This window comes from Miscanthus floridulus, chromosome 17 (assembly GCF_019320115.1).
Source record: "Miscanthus floridulus cultivar M001 chromosome 17, ASM1932011v1, whole genome shotgun sequence".
NCBI lineage: Eukaryota > Viridiplantae > Streptophyta > Magnoliopsida > Poales > Poaceae > Miscanthus > Miscanthus floridulus.
In genome coordinates this window covers 88554598-88571540 of record NC_089596.1, presented here as the reverse complement: position 1 = coordinate 88571540, position 16943 = coordinate 88554598, and the positions used below count along the sequence as shown (strand labels likewise).

General features: G+C 47.4%; 1 protein-coding gene and 1 pseudogene across 3 annotated transcripts; both read right to left on the bottom strand.

Annotated features, from left to right (window-relative positions):
* Positions 1-1431: 1431 nt before the first annotated feature.
* Positions 1432-4798, bottom strand: LOC136515041 (probable glycerol-3-phosphate dehydrogenase [NAD(+)] 3, cytosolic; annotated as a pseudogene).
* A 1024-nt stretch (positions 4799-5822) lies between these two features.
* LOC136515040 (probable calcium-transporting ATPase 6, plasma membrane-type) lies at positions 5823-16176 on the bottom strand. 3 transcript variants are annotated; one of them, XM_066508734.1, is made up of 8 exons: positions 15809-16174; positions 13282-13336; positions 11805-13193; positions 11257-11459; positions 11011-11169; positions 10288-10459; positions 9864-10162; positions 5824-6573 (listed from the first exon to the last, which is right to left on the bottom strand). In XM_066508734.1, the coding sequence occupies exons 1-8, from the start codon at positions 16010-16012 to the stop codon at positions 6268-6270; spliced, it is 2787 nt and encodes a 928-aa protein (XP_066364831.1). In that variant the 5' UTR covers positions 16013-16174; the 3' UTR covers positions 5824-6267. The 3 variants fall into 3 exon arrangements, with proteins under 3 accessions (XP_066364830.1, XP_066364831.1, XP_066364832.1); XM_066508733.1 differs by having other exon boundaries at positions 5823-6573; positions 11257-13193; positions 15809-16175; XM_066508735.1 differs by lacking the exons at positions 5824-6573; positions 10288-10459 and having other exon boundaries at positions 9990-10162; positions 11257-13193; positions 15809-16176.
* Between the last annotated feature and the right edge of the window lie 767 nt (positions 16177-16943).

The window sequence follows — 16943 nt, the reverse complement described above, 5'->3', positions numbered from 1 at the left end:
TGGCCGTTGTCCTGCGTCTTGTCTATGTGGATTTTGCAAAGTGTCGCCCTTGACCGAAAATTATATAATTCGGCTAGTTGGTACTTTAAAAAAAAATGGTTTGATGGACGGAGTAGTACTCAGTTTTTGTGGTAGAAACCAAAATTGCTTATTAAATTTTCAGAAAAAGTCGCTTATTAATATGTAGTTTTTTTCCTGTAGTGTAGTACGTAGATTTATCCTCATGTACGAGTAGTGTACATGGCAGCAATCCCAGCTGGTGAACTGGAGCCTGCTCAGATGGTCAGGTGAACTGAAGCCTGCTCAGATGGTCAGTATCTCGTAGGATTGAAGTTGTCTTGTACCCGGCAAATGGTCAATGCATTTTTTTCTCTCCCCAATACACAGAAATGGCCGGTGCATTGATCGTGGGGGAAATGAAAATGAATGGACGATCCACAAAGGTGGGCACTGGCCAGTGATGAACATCAACACGAGGCTGCCCAGACGCTACAACTAGAACGATACAATGCAAAGTATTAATGCCAACGCGTTCCCCGCTAAACCTAACCTCTTTTCCGGATCAAGTAATGGAAACGGACCAGTACGTTCGCGCGTCCACCTCATCACAGGCCATCCTCCTCTTGCCTTCTTCCCGAAGAAAAAAAAGGACGAGCCCGTGAAGTGAAAACGATGCGCGCGACGTGGTTCTTGGCATTATCCATCGTTCATCACGTACTTCATTATCCAACAAGAGATCGACCGAGTAATTGCCATCTCCAGTACCATTGGATCATGCAAGAACTCGTCCATCGCATCTCATCCTGTAGGCTAACCGGGTCATGTTACCGCTTCAAAATCTGACCATCTCAATCTCATATAGCACGATAGTCGATAGATGTGTTTCCTTGTCTGTCTCAACTCTCAACTCTCAGAATCTCACGTTTCTGCGAAGAAGGGGTGGCTCTCCTGCCTTTCCTCCATCAGTCCATCACATGCTGTCTGCTGCATAGATTTCCTTTTTTTTCGTAAAGAAAAAGAGCGTTTGCACATGCGACAACATCCCGAGAAAAAACAGTGCTGCTTTGTGCTTGATCATTCAGCGATTCGAACCATTTATTTAGGGCTGTAAATGGGCCTTCACGCTTCAGTAGTCCGACATACTGAATTTTAGCAAGACATGAGCAGGCCTCTCTAGTGAGACTCATGTTTATTTAAAATGTTTTTAAGGACGTTCATGGGCAAAGTATCTTCATTTTGTGATTTAACAGGCTGTAGTTGGGCCTCATGTGACAAGTCTACATGGGCCTTTAATAGCCAACATTTCTTTCAGATGGGCCTCAGTGATGACTGTTTTTTTTTTGGGGGAAGAGTGATAACTGAATTAATATAACCTCTAAAAAAAACTAAATTAATATAAGTGCTTCTGTTTCATTCATATGACAATGTCAGTGGAGATCAGAACATAGCTTTTGTTTCCGAGTTACAACTTACAACCAATTATGAGACTCCAGAGCCATCATAAGATAAAAAGAATGCACATCACTCCAGTCTAAATGACAAATAAATTTGAATCACAACAGGGTTGTATGTACAGACACGGGCAATAAAGTTTATCCTGGCATGCTAAATATACCATCATCCAACTCTATAGTGTACACCCAACACACATCTGAGGCGCGTAAATAAGGATCTTGAAGACCAGTAAGCGCCTCGTGCAAACCCACAGCAAATACGTATTGCAGGAAGAAAGAAACACCACATCTTAGGCCTTGGCATCACCTTTAGGTAGGCCAAGAAGAGATGGCCGGAAAAGAGATTGCCTCTGCGCCATCTCAATTCGTTCCCGTGGATCATACATTGATTCATCACGTATTGCCTGGAGGATGGAATTGGTCGTGAGCTCCCTGCAGGTGAAAGTTAAACAATTTAGGTGCCTGACATCACATTAGAATTTGTAGCCTAAAACTGCATTAACAGTGACTCAGTGAGTCTAAGTGCACCAGTACAAGTTTCCAACCTCTTGATCAAAATTTTGTATAGTGTTTTGAGTATTGGGCATAGCTCAACAGGAGCAACAGCCTTCTTGGTTTCTGGATGCATCACGCTTAGGCTTCCCTGGCTCAGCAGTTCATAAAATGCATTGACTGCAGAAACACCCTAAATCACAGAAACGAATAAGGATCAGCATATAGATACCCCTATACCTAAAGGGCACCCGAGCAAACTTCACATTGTCAAGATGGCAGGTTGGCAGCACAAACCTGGATAGTCCCTTTGCCTTTGATGCTGTCCCCCATTTCTAGAGTCAGTTCTCCCTTAGCTAACTTCTGCCCATACCATGCATTGCGGCCTTTCAGCAGTGTGACATATGTATCAGCTAATAAGGGTCCTGCAAGTTTCTCGGGCTCTCGTGCTAGAAGATGGGTGATGTATATCATTTCAGAAGTGCAAAGTGAAAAGTATACTGATTTGCTGGTTGCACTCTCATTCGTAAGGGCCGCCACCATACCTGCATGGTAAGATCATGTTCAACAACGTGATAGATATATTAGGCTCCAGAATAACTAGGTAGAAGTGGACAAAGAATATGGAGGCACTCTCCCAGGTCTAACATTCTGTTAATTACTGGATTTGGGTTTTCTTAATCTATGACATGAGAGCTTTGCATACTGTATTAACTACAGTGTGATTCTGTCTTGTCTGACAAATATAAACAACATTGCATTTGGCAGAAACAACAGCATTGCAGCATTCAGTCAATGCAAATAGCCATGCTTCATGAAACAGGGCAGGAAATACTGAACATAAGATAAGATGCCAAAATAGCATTTTTATCGGTTTGATGTTGACCAAGTATCTCATGAGAACTGGGAAAAGAGAGGAGCGAATGGAAATTCCATGTTTCTGGATCAAAAAACTTACCAGCCCCAATGGCATATACATTTTTTAAGCCGCCCATGACTTCATGAGTAATGAGATCACTATTGTCCCATACAATGAAATGGGGTTGCCTCAAGAAATTTGCAAGAGGTTTCCTCCACTTGTCAGCTCCACAAATGCGAGCATTCGCGTACTTCTTTGTTATAAATCTCAGAAGCAATGTTTGGGCCTCCAAGATACAGAATGTTCTCCAACGGAACTCCAGCTGCAGTAAGAATCCATGATAAAAAAAACACAAGCATAAACCAACAGTACAGTATACAGAATTGAGATAAAGAGCAGGGTGTTAGTTTCAGTTGGGTAAAATAGGCAACAGGTAGAAACCAGAACAAACAATGTTCAGTAATAATCCAGATGAACCGTGCTGAACTGTTTTTACATGTTCATAAGGGAATCTAGGACTGCAGAGCAAACATAACACATGGGCAGTCCCTTAGTGAGGGGACATTAACTAGCTCTCCATATAATCAACAGCAGGCAAATAATATAGTACCAATAGATAATCATAAAACATGCAATAAATATTATGAAGGACCATAGCCCATAGGTACAGATCATGATGATTATCCAGAAAATTTTATCAGGAACATTCCAGAGCTACTGTATCTTGAGCCAGTCGAGCAGCATTTAAATCTTCAATTAAATTTATTAGCCCCACTTCGACAAGTATACAGAGCTACGAGATTAACGAAACTAGTAATAACTCAAGCATGAGAACATAGTACTGCTAGATCACAATCACAAAGAGACTTGAGCAAAGAACTCACTTGCATTGCTTATCATCTGCGTGGGCGTAATGATCCGGGGCACAGGGTCTAGCGACGCCTCAATCCCCTTTGCCAGCGAGATTATGAGCGGCTGGGTGATCCGCTCCTTCCAGTACCTCCCGATCTCCTCGAACACCTCCCTGGTCTCCGTGGAGGGCAGGCCGTTGACGACTATGTCGGCGTCCCAGACGGCCTCCTGCAGGTTAGTGACGACCTTGAGCGGGCAGAGCGGGGTGTCGAGCATGTTGAGGCAGAAGCCGTCCCGGAGGATCTCGTCGGCGTGCAGCGTGCGGTCCCCGAGCCGCGCCTCGACGTACTTGAGGTAGGCGCAGCGGTGGATGAGGCGGCGCAGCACGTCCTCGCGGGAGTTGATGACCTCGAAGAGGCGCTCGGCGTCGGCGCGGTCCACGGCGCGGCCGGCTCGGCGCCACACGCGCACCTGCACCCGGTCGCGGTGCCGGCCGTACGCGTCCTGCAGCAGAGCGCAGAACACGCTCCCCCACGCCCCGGCGCCCACCCCGACGACCCGCAGCGGGTCGCCGTCCGACTTCCCCAGAAGCCGCCGCAGCACGTCCAGCTTCTCCTCCGCCACCAGCGCCGCAGCCCCGCCACCGTTCGCGTAGCTCCCCACCATGGCTTCACCCGCCAACACCCCCTCCTCGTCACAGCTCAGAACTCAGAAGCGAGGCGAGGCGAGCAAGCTGAACCGGGACGGACAGGCAGGTTGGCTGGCTCCAGCCGACCGAGGAAGATGGGGTGGCTTTTGTTGGCGAGCCCAGGGGAGGAAATGCGGGGTGGGTTTCGACGTTTCGTGGGGTTGGGCGGCCAGAAATACCAAATCCCAGCGCGAACTCGCTGTCGATCGGCAAGACCGAGGAGGCCACGCGGCCGCGCCGCGCCGCCCCTTTGAACTCTTCTCCGGGGCGGGGTTGGTGGCGGCGCCGGCTCGGCGGCTCGGTCTCTAGGTTCAGGCGGTCGCGCTCAGCTACCAGCACCAACTCCGGCGCACAATCCAATCCGGTAAGCGAGCATGAGAAAAACGAATCACCTTTGCTCCTTTTCTGTGATTTTTTTGACCCATATATATATGAAAATATATAAGCTTTCCGAGGAGGCAGGCAGGGAGCCGGATCGGAGACGTGTTGGTGCACGGGGAGAACGAGCGCGGTGGAGACACCGGATGCGTTGGAAAGCGACGGCCGGCGCACGGCGGGTTCGATGGTTTCTTCGTCGGAGCACGGAGACGGAGACGTGAGCGTGACACAGTGACACGGCCATGTCCTGACGGGTCGACGACCGACGGCGGCAGCCGGCAGGTGGTCTCGTCTGGCGACCGTGGCGTCCCTGTCGTCCTTGCGCCGTCCGACTCCGATGCGTCGTCCCGCCCGGGGTCGGGGTCGGCTGAGCACCGGCGTTATCAGCGCCAGCGGAAACCAACCAGCGGAGCGATGGATGAATTCACGGGTGATGAAATCCACAGCCGTTTTAGTGGGTGTCTAGGCCGGCGTGGTAGCTGGGTAGCGGCTACTGCTAGCTGGTGCTGAACTGCTGATCCGAGTCCAAGCAGAGGTGTCCACGGCAGCGCAGGCGCAGGCGCAGGCGCACACGCAATCCGAGTCCTTGGCTTGGCCTGCTGTGATCAATTCGGCGGCGTGCAGGGCTTGCTTTCCGGTTTCGAGCTGACTGATCGAAAGGGGTCAGCTAGTGGGGTTGCTGGCTGCGGTTGAAAGCGATCCAAGTCCAGGGTTCCGTTTCCTTTTGCTTTCGTCCTCTCTTGGAGTTTCACTGTCAGTCACACCTAACAACACAGCCCATCATAAAAAAAGTCCTGCTGCTTATAGGAAAGTTGCGACCAGCGTCCACACCCACCTGCTGTCCGTCGCCATCTCTTCGCGGTGTCTTCGTTTTTCAGGTTCCCGATCCTGCCACTCGTTTTTCAGTTCCATAACCGTGTCGTGACTTGAGTTGTTGAGTGTGTTGCGCTTGCACCCTTTTGACGATTTTATTCAGACATGAAGAAAATGAAATACAGAAAGGGGTACTATATGGATATAGAACAATTGTGTGCGCCACCAAATATAACCTCTTATTCAAATTTTATTCCAACATCATTGAAAAATAGCTACAGTTCGATTTACATTTGAACAGGAAAAAATACGTGCAAACGCACGGTCGTGAAAAAAAAAACATTTGAACAGGAAAAAATGAAGGGGAACTGTGTATAGAATTATGGAATCCTTGAAGTAGCGTTACTGTCTCAACAGTCACAGGTATGAGGAATCTAGATTTACAAACTGTATGTGTAGTGCATGCATGTAAAGTTGTAAACTCTGCGGACTAAGGCTGCAGAAACTCGCACCAATCCTTGAAATGGAACCTTTAAAATGCACTGAAGAATCAAAGACGTCACTGTTTCTAGTATGCAGCAGTCTGTAGTTTGTCTTGGAGCTCACTGCCTTACTTGATCCTCTTCCTCTGTCAACCCTGTACTCCACAAAATGACATCGACAGAAATCCTGACAAGACACTCCATTCCACTATAAATATTGGTTGGTCACCATGGAATAACAGGGTGAAACTAAACTGTTTCTGGGGCTTCAGGAAGCAACTCATAGCCATGGGGCTTAATATTTGTTTTTCTAGATTCGACGGGAATGCACTTGAGGACAACAGAGATGACCATACTGACCGAGCCAAGAATAACACTGAGCATCCACAGCTCCCAACTCAAGGGTACAGTGTTTGCAAAGGTTCCAAGAAACTCCACTATAATTACTTGGAATATGACGGTTGCTGTCAATATACTGATGAAGATCCAATTTTTTAGTATCCCTCTGAACACGTTGATCTTTTCCATTTCTCTGCTATTTATCTCGTTGAAAACCTGAAAGAATGACAAAATGAAATGCAGCTACGTCATTAGAACAGATGCAATAGTTCTTGTATTTTCACTCGAATCTACACCACATTATTGATGTGCATTCATAGATGGTTCAAAATTCCTTTGAATTGCTGTTGATCTTTTAAACTTATCTGGATCATTTTTCTGATGAAAAGAAAAAAACAGTATCTAGTTCACTATCATGCTAAATCCCGATGCATATCACATTGAGCCCGCTAGTTCTCTCAATTAATGGCAGAGCTAATCAAGTCGTTGATTTTGCTACTTACTGTTGGCCCAAATAGATCTCAGATTCAGATTTGAAAACTATCTGAGGGCAGCTTAGCCCTTGGCCGCTTGATTGAAAGGAAATGCAATGGCTTGGTTTTTTACAATGACACTCCCTTGCCTTTTATAGGCATGGGGACTCCCACTTGCTACAGCATATTCTAACCACTAAAGTGGATGCTGACCATATTTCTTATACTAGGCTTGGAAGCCAAGAAAAGTAAAAGTGCAGGAAAAGTAAGATACAAGTGCTTTAGCTCTAGGCTTATCTATCAATTCTCCCCCTAAGCCTTGTGCCGAGCACTGGAGGTGATCTGCTGCAGCCTAATCCTCTCCCTCATCTCCTAGAACTTGGACTTCCCCAGCGACTTGGTGAGAATATCAGCCAGCTGATCAGTAGTGGCAATGTGGTTGGCCTTGATGCTCCCATCCTCCAAGCAGTCCCTGATGAAATGATACTTGATGCAGATGTGCTTGCTTCTTTTATGGAAGACGGGGTTCTTGGCCAGAGCTAGAGCAGACTTGCTGTCCAGTTTCAGCTCAACCACATCCACCTTCCTGCCAAGGAGCTCTGCCAGCATCCTTGACAGCCATAGCGCATGAGTTGTTGCAGTGGTGGTGGCGATGTTCTCCGCTTCACAGCTTGAGAGGGCCACCACCTTCTGCTTGAGGGACTGCTAGCTTACCAGGCAATCACCGAGGAAGAACATCGTCCTGGTTGTGCTCTTGCTGGTATCCACATCACCGGCGAGGTCGCTGTCACAGTAGCCGATGAACCGCGCCGTGCCAGGGGCCCTTCCGTAGTGGAGAACGTAGTCGAGGGTGCCCGCCACGTAGCGCAGGATTCGCTTGATGGCCTGCAGATGCTCCATCGTCGGCCGCTCCATGAACCGACTCATGTACCCGACGGCGAACACGATGTCCAGCCAGGTATGGACCAGGTAGCGCAAGCTCCCGATCAGCCGTCGGTAATGGGTTGGATCGACCTCATCGCCGTGCTCTCCCGACACAGCTTGAGTTTCTCCTCCATCGGGGTGTGGGCCGGATTGCAGCTTGTCATGCCGCCGAGCTCGAGGATGCGCTTGGCGTAGTGGGTTTGCCGGAGGACGATCCCGCTGGTGTCCTGGCGCACTTCGACGCCGAAGTAGAAGTAGGGGAGGCCGAGATTGCTCATGTCGAACGCCTTCTTCATCTGCGCCTTGAACACCTCCACCTTCTGCTCTTCAGCGCCGATGATGATAAGGTCGTCGATGTAGACGCCGACCAGTAGGACGTTGCGTCCGCTGCCCGCCGATACACCGCCGCCTCATGCGCGCTCTGCTTGAAGACCATCTTCTTGAGTGTGGCATCGAGCTTCGCATTCCAGGCACGCAGTGCCTAGCGCGGGCCATAGAGTGCCTTGCGCACCTTCCCCTCTTCTCCGGCGACGGCGTAGCCAGGTGGCTGGCGCACGTAGACCTCCTCCTTGAGGTCGCCGTTGACGAAGGCGGACTTCACGTCCATGTGGTGGACTTGCCACCCCTCTTGAGCCGCCAGCGTGAGGACACAGACTGACTCCATGCGCATCACAGGGGTGAAGGCGTCGTCATAGTCGATCCCCTCCTGCTGGACGAAGCTGCGCGCTACCAGTCGCGCCTTGTGCTTGATCACCGCGCCCAGCTCATCCTTCTGGAGCTTGAACACCCACTTTAGGGTGATGGGGCGGTGGCCATCAGGCAGTGGCACCAGGTACTAGGTGTGGTTCTCCTCGACGGACTTGAGCTCAGCCTGCTCCATCGCCGCCCGTCATGTCGGATCACCCTACGCTTCAGCATAAGTGGTCGGCTCACCGGCATGCATTAGATGTAGCTGGCCGAAGAGCCGCTCGGGCTGGTCTGGTGGAGACTGCTCTCCGAGGATGTTCGCCACCGTGCGGTACCAGAGGGGCTCATAGTCGTAGTAGGCGTCCATGTGGTCTTCATCATCCTCCAGTGGCGTCGCGTACTCGACCTCCAGTTGCCCTACGTGCGCTGGTGTCGCAGCGAGCAAGGTAGAAGATGCCAAGGAGGTCGGCTGGTGCGCCGGAGAGTTCGGCTGCGATGCTAGAGAGGACGGCTGCGGTGTTGGAGAGGTCGGCGCTGCTGTCGATGAGCTCCCGACCGCCACCGATGGATTGCCGACCACCGTCGATGGGCTGACGACCGCCGCCGATGTGCTTGCGAGCTCCCCCGGATTTGGTGATGGCTACCGCGGCGGAGCTGGTGAAGAGGTCGGCGCTGGTGATGAAGACCCAGTCGCCGTTGAGGATGAACCTTGTGCTCCCTTAGCACCTCCCGCCCAAGCATACTCGACGGTGAAGTCGCGGAGCGCGGCTGCTGACCCGCTGTCCACCGCCTTGTCCCATGCCCAGTCGCGTCCTTCATCGAACACGATCCTCCAGTTGGCTCTGGCTCCCGCTCTATCTCGGTGCGCAGCACCGCAGCGACAGCCACCGCGGCCTGAGCCGTAGCCGCTGCCTGCCTGGCCGTGTCGGCCGCCGCCGCAGCCGCTGCCTCTGCGGCAGCAAGGCGCGTTGCGTGATCTCCGGCTCCGACTCCTGTTGCGTCACCGCACCTGCGGCGGTGCGCGCTCTCGCGATCTGGCTCTCGGTGGACATGGCGCTCGCACACTCAAGAACCCTAAGGCTCCGATACCAATTGTTGGCCCAAATAGATCTCAGATTCAAATTTGGGAACTACCAGGGCTTGGATTGAAAGGAAATGCAATGGCTTGGTTTTTTACAATGACACTCCCTTACCCTTTATAGGCAGGGGGACTCCCACTTACTACAACATATTCTAACCACTAAAGTGGATGCTGAGCATATTCCTAACATTAGGTTTGGAAGCCAAGGAAAGTAAAAGTGCAGGAAAAGATAAAGTGCTTTAGCACTAGGCTTATCTATCACTTACTACTAAGTAAATCAATGTCAAAGCTACACATATTGAAGCATTAGGTATAGGAAAGGTGTATTGCGCTACCCATACCTGGCAAAACACAAAAGAGTTGAAAATGAGGGTATTGATGGTTCTATCTGCATTTGGGCCTTCGATGTTCAGGATCCTCTTACCAACAAACATGAGAGTGCTAAGTACAAGGAGCTGATATAAAGCCTGCCCAAAAATATTTCTCCACATGACCAGAGTGATAAAACCATGCCCCCGTCTCACAGGTGGTCTCCTCATCATTTCATCATTAGGTGGCTCTGTCGCTAAGGCCAAGGCTCCTAATGTATCCATGATCATGTTCACCCATAGCAACTGGACGGCAGTAAGTGGTGCAGTACCTACATGTTAGTTCAAAGTGGGCAATGTTTGAACCCATTAAAAAAAACGTGCAGCAAAAAAAGTAAGTAACATAATAAGCACGTAGGGCAGGGACTTCAAAGTAATCATGATTAGATTTGCACACCTATGATACACGCTGAGATGAAATTCACTATCAGAGCCACTATATTAACTGTAAGCTGGAACTGCACAAACTTCTGAATGTTCAAGTAAACCGCACGACCCCATCTAGCAACATTTACAATGGTACTGAAATTATCATCCATTATTATAACATCGGCATTTTCTTTCGCGACCTGCATCCAGCCAAACACTTGCATCACGAGTCTACACTAACAATATGTATCATAAAGAAAATCCTAGTGGAATAGAATAACAAATACAATCCCAGCTAAGGTGCTCTTTCAGGAAAAAATAAGTCATTCAAAAACAATCCCAGCAAAGGGAAGTAACAGATGCAAAGAAGTTTCTGTAGCACCTATACTAGGAAAGTGAGCATTGACAAAATGAAACACAATAATACATTACTGGGATTTATTTAGGGAATATATGCCTGTAAAAAAGTAATGCAGGCAGTAAACATGATACTCTCTCTGTTTCCAAATATAATTCGTTTAGGAGATTGACACAGACTCCAATGTGAGACTTTTGTAAAGCTATATGCTATGAAAGTATTTTCCTGTGATTGAATCCTGAAATGACGTATAGTACATTTGGAATTAGAGGGAGTACGCAAAAGTCTAATTACATTTTCCTTCTGCCAGAGGCATTCAAATAGAGCATATGAGAATTTATTGGCTCATAGCAGCAGAGCAACAAAATGTGGCGTAGGAACTCGAAGACATACCTCAGTTCCGGCAATGCCCATGGCCAGACCTATGTCTGACTCACGCAATGCTGGGGCATCATTTGTTCCATCACCAGTAACTGCCACGACCTCTTGATACATACTTTTTAGGCTTGTCACCAATTTATATTTGTCCATCGGCAAGGACCGGGCCATTACCTAAACTCATGAAATAGGTTTGGGCAATGCTTGAAAACTGGATTACCAAAGCAATTTAGTAAAACATCAAATGAAATTGAACTAAACCTGAATTTTAGGCAGGATCTCCTTCAATTCATCTGTGCTCTTATCGTGAAGCTCTCTTCCTTCAATTGCTATTCCATCCTCGGTTAATATTCCACATTCCTCGGCAATGGCTTTAGCAGTATTGATGTTGTCTCCAGTCACCATTCTTACTTTAATTCCAGCAGCCATGCAGGTCATTACTGCATCCCTTACACCAGGACGGACTGGATCCTTTATGCCAAAAAGTGCTATTAGTGTGTAACCATCCTGTGGTATTGTTTGATCATCAGGAATTTCATTCAGATCCTTAAACGCGATACAAAGCGTTCTTAATGCCTTAGAAGCAAATGAGTTTATTATATTTAAGACATTCTGCTTTTGCATTTCTGATAGTGGTGCTAAATTTCCTTCACTATTGAGGAAAGTATCACACTGCCCTAAAATAAGTTCTGATGCACCTTTACAGAAGGACCGGAGGCCTCCATTAGGTAACTGTATTAGCACAGACATCTTTTTCTTAACTGAGTTAAAAGGCTCTATTTTGACTCTTGCCAACTTATTGTACTCACCGTATAGATCTCCTTGCAAGCTCAAGCCGAACTCCAATAATGCTGCTTCAGTTGGTGTGCCTAAGATAGTTTTTTTGCCGTCATCTCCCTTCACGATCTCAGAACCAGTGTTCACAAATATTCCTTGAATAAGTATGTCCAGAGCACTTTCTGCAGTAGCAGCCTTCAGCTCATTAATATTTGTATCACCATTGACACACTTGGATACATCACCGATCCAAACCTTGTCAACGATCATGTGGTTGGTTGTCAAAGTTCCAGTCTTATCAGTGCAAATACAACTTGCTGAACCCATGGTTTCACATGCAGCGAGATGCCTCACTAATGCTTTATCATTCATCAACTTTTGCATGGCAAACGCAAGGCTAAGAGTCACAGCCAGTGGTAGACCCTCAGGGACTGCGACAACAATTATTGTCACTGCAATAGCAAAGTAGTTCACTATTGTCAGTGCATCATTTGCTGACCAATTTAACAAGCCAACATTCATTCCCTTGTCAACCAGGAACCTCACTAGAAGTACTAAAAATGTGAGGATAGCAAACACCAACCCGATCTGTCCAATGATTGTGGCCACACCATTAAGCTTAACTTGTAAAGGGGTTTCATCCACTCCATCATCATTCAGAGTATCCATGATTTTGCCCCATTCAGTACGCATACCAACAGCAGTTACAAGCATCTTGGCGGTCCCATCTACCACTTTACTTCCAGCATGAATAAAAGGCTTTTCTTCAGAAACATGAACTGGTTCACTCTCACCTGATAAGCTAGATTCATCTATGACTAAGCAGTAGCCAGAGATGAACAGGCCATCTGCAGGAAGCACATCACCTATTGAAAGATGCAAAATGTCACCCACAACCAAATCATGAATCAGTACCCTTTTGGTTTTCCTATCTCTAGTGACAAGGGCATATATCTTCTTTTTCTCACAGTCCAGCTCCATGAACTTCCGTGACTGTTTGTAATCACTGGATGCTGTAACCAGCACCACCAATAAAATGCTGGTTATTATACCAAGGCCGTCATAGATGCCCTTCGGCCACCCCTCAGTGGCAAGGCCAACTACTAGAGAAACAATGGCACAAACGATTAGAATAATCAACGTCAGGTCATGCAATGCATCCCAGACAAACATCCAGAAGCTTCTAGGAGGCTTCTCAGCATGCTTATTACTGCCAAACAGTTTCTGCCTGGTTGCTATTTCAGTTTCCTTGATGCCATCTTGCAATGATGCTTTGATTTTCCTAGATATTCCACTAATTCCTCCGTGTGTCTTGAAGACTGTAGAATCTTCACGAATTCCAGTAATTGCTGCCAGTTCATCTGGACTGATACAAAATCCCTCTTCGATAAGCTCAGGAGATAGGTGGTATCGTCTTATACCTGTGTAATTTTGTTATCAAGTTTAAATGCAACAGGGTGACAATAATAAGAGAAGGAAGCCAGATAGAATTAGTTGATGAATCCACACCATCGATAAAATGCAGCGCTGCCTTGTGCACATTAATTACAACCTGAACTTTTCCCTGGTAACAAAAGCAAAACATCCCTTAGACACAGAAACATAAATGTGTTCTTTTACCAAACAGAGAATAACTGAATTCAGTTTTTTTTTTTTTTTGCAATTCAATTTGAGTAATTAATATCTCCTATAACTATCCGTTATTAAACGCTTGTATGTTACATACGCACCAACCTCATAACTACCATTGTTATGAACCTAATCTTAACTAGTGCTCTCTCCGTTCCAAATTGTTTTCTGGCTTTTCTAGATACACAGGTCTTGTTGTGTATCTAGAAATAATGTATATCCAAATCTGCATTAGCGCCTTCTACCCCTGCTGTTTTGTGAACCGCATTCATCATGGAGGCCTTTCTTGCTGGCGCCTTAGACATTGACACATGGTTGGGGCCCTCTCCATATCATGTCCAGTGTTAGCAACACCAATGTGTGCCTTTGTCCCTGATGCGTTCCTGGGCCTAGCAAACCCAACGTACCCCTCGTCCATGGTGGCATCGACCTTGACCTTCTCCCTCAATGACTACATCGACGCATTGCAGTCTGTCTACAATGACTTCTACGCATCACCATCACAGTGGCGCCCATTAGTGCACTTGTGGTTTCTTGTGCAACTACCTCACATTCGGCAACCTCAACATCTCCATTGACCACAGCTACCCTATGCAAGGGATCCTCAGCCATGGCTATTTTCCCTCATGCTCAGCAACTTCGACCTCGGCACAAAACTACCATCTTGCTTGAGCAACCTTGTCGGCTTCCACTCCAACCACGGAATCTGCGACGCGTTGCCCGTTATTGCTGCTTGGGATGGTACTTCGTTGGCTTACAACCTTCGACTTGTGTGACTCTCCTAGAGTGACGCGGGAGTGGGGAGAGATGTTAGAGTATATCAGGATATCTCTAGGAATCTCCAAATATGATAGAGTAGATTGATTATAATTCCAGAATACATGTCTTATCTCTAGAATAGGCTCCTTGCCCTCCAAGTAATTTACTCTATACAAAAAATCTATGACGCTAAAGCAGTACATTGACCATATTAAATCAATTCTAGTCTCTGACATCCATGTGGCCGACTTGTCCCTATAGCCCGTTTAACCATACCCCTTCTGTGGTCTGACCACACGCACCTTGTGCATGCACGTCGCTCACGAATGAGGCGTCATATGGTCATCCATCATTGCCACACCTTGATGGTGTTGTTAAGTATGTCAAGGCCTATATATTCTAGGCCTATATGACTCATGAGGAATTCGTTATATATTGATATTGTTTCTAAGGGGCAGATCGTACACTCAAACAAAAAGGTTAGTAACATGGTATCACAGCCATGTGTTAGGGTCAGAGTTGGAGCTAATCGATCAAATTTGAGGGAGCGTAAAACAACAAATTTTGATTTTCGAATATGAGCCACTAAGTAATATATATACTCGCTAGCCAGTGCCCGATTAGTATAAGTAAAAACAAGTTGTCCACTCACGTGTCATCTTCACCTGTGATGCGATACCACTTGATTTTTTTATGATAAAGGTCCAAGCAATGCAATTGTTAGAATATGTGTCGAATATTATGTACGAGTTTGGTTACGCTAGGACTCTGAGTTTTATTTGGCAGTATAGGGTAGAGTTGGTGTTGGACTCTGTAACCCGGTCTCCTCATAAATATGAGAGGAGGGCTGTTGTTGTAACCATAACGACATAGCGATAGGTTCGCAGGAGGGCGGCGGCACGTTGCCGAGACCCTAGAGCAGCCGGTGTTGCTGGTATTGGGGAGGAGCGCCCGTAATCGTGCCCTGGGGACTAGTCTTCGGCTGAACCTTGTTAACAAATATCGTGCCTCTGGTGTCGTCTGTGATCTTGCATGTTCGTCTCGGTAAGTTCAATCGACGCTTCCGCACATGGAGATTAGCAGGCAGCGCTGTGGGAGGCTAATTTCTAATAGCAATGATGTGATGAAACATAATGTGCTCATGTCAGTTAACTATTGTTTTCCTTTGGAATTAGTCGTGTCAACTGGGCTGGTCACATACTCACATGCGAAACCTTTCCATCAGACCATGACGAAAAAAAAATCCTGAATTTTACGTTTTGGCCGTGTGCTAGGGGCGCCTTCGGGATGTAAAGTTCCTGTTCCACGACCTTGAGACCATTCAGACGGGAGAAGAATACAGATCGACATCCCAGATTTGACATGGTGGGCTTGGGGGAACCATGCTTGGCTTGAGATTGAGACCTGAGACACGTCAATGTCATGGCCTGTCCATAGGAGGCACAAAAGCAATGGCCAATGGCTAGCCAGAGGCGGGCGTGCTCATCCACATACCAAGGCTCACGGCTGATCCGGAGGAAGTTTCCTAGCAATTTCGCAAGCCCGTAATGCGCGTCCACTGTTTTGAACGGCGCGATTCAACGAAAGCGACGCGGAGAAGGGTTCTAGCTCTACGGCCTGTATTAGCAGAGGGACGTACTGTACGTACCAGGATCTTGCGGCGCTGGGCGTCGTCGAGGGCGTGGAGGCCGGAGAACATGCGGAAGCGGCGGCGGCGGTTGCGGACGACGAGGCCGACGGCGCGGCGCCACCGGAGGCGGGCCTCGCTGGGCGGGTTCTTGGCGGAGATGTCGAAGTGCTCGTTGAGGTAGCTGTCGATGCTCCAGCTCCTGCCCGAGCCCGCCGACTCCATGCCGCGCCGCGCCTCTCGCCCTCTCGCGCGCTTCGCGCCTTCTTCGTCTCCTCCCGCTGCGTCTGCGTGTGTTCACTGCTCACCGACGTTACCGGAAGCGGAAGGGATACGTTGACGGAAAATTATTGAAAGGCCACTTGTGCGTGACAATAAAGTCTAAAAACGTCTCTCCGGAAGCTATAGGCTATGATTTAGCCCTGCTTAAATCCAAAAGTAAAGTTTAGAGACGTTACACCGGAATATTATATAGGAATATTCGGAAAATAAATTATAGAAGTCATCGGTAATCTGCGAGACAAATTTAATAAACATAATTAATTCGGTATTAGTATATGTTTACTGTAGCAACGCATTGTTAAATCATGGGCTAATTAGATTTAAAAAAATTCGTTTAACAAATTAGTCGTAATATGTGTAATTAGTTATTTTTTTAATCTATATTTAATACTTCATGCATGTGTCAGACATCCGATGTGATAGGAAATAAACTTTAGGAAGAGAAACTAAACAAGATCAAGGATAAACGTCAAACGTTTGAAAATTTCTGTCATCATTTGAACTACGGTAGTGGAGGAAAAATACGATTCAAGTAAATTTATGTGACTGCACGAGGTATGCCTTCCTGGCTAAAGTAAGTGTGTGGGTGGGTGGGTGGGGGGGAGCTTGAAACTTGAAAGCAAGTTCTTTTCTTTAGCCACACCATAGATCGATGCACGGAATTGGTAACTGAGAGAGTGAGAGACCATGCTCATGGCAGCGAAAGTTCAAGACGCTTTCCTAGAATGAATATATACATGTACACACTTCATATGCATGACCGCCTCTATCAGTGTTCTCTTTAACTCAAGCTGTTAAACATGACCATAGATCGATGCACGGAATTGGTAACGAGAGAGCGAGAGACCATGCTGATGGCAGCGAAAGTTCAAGA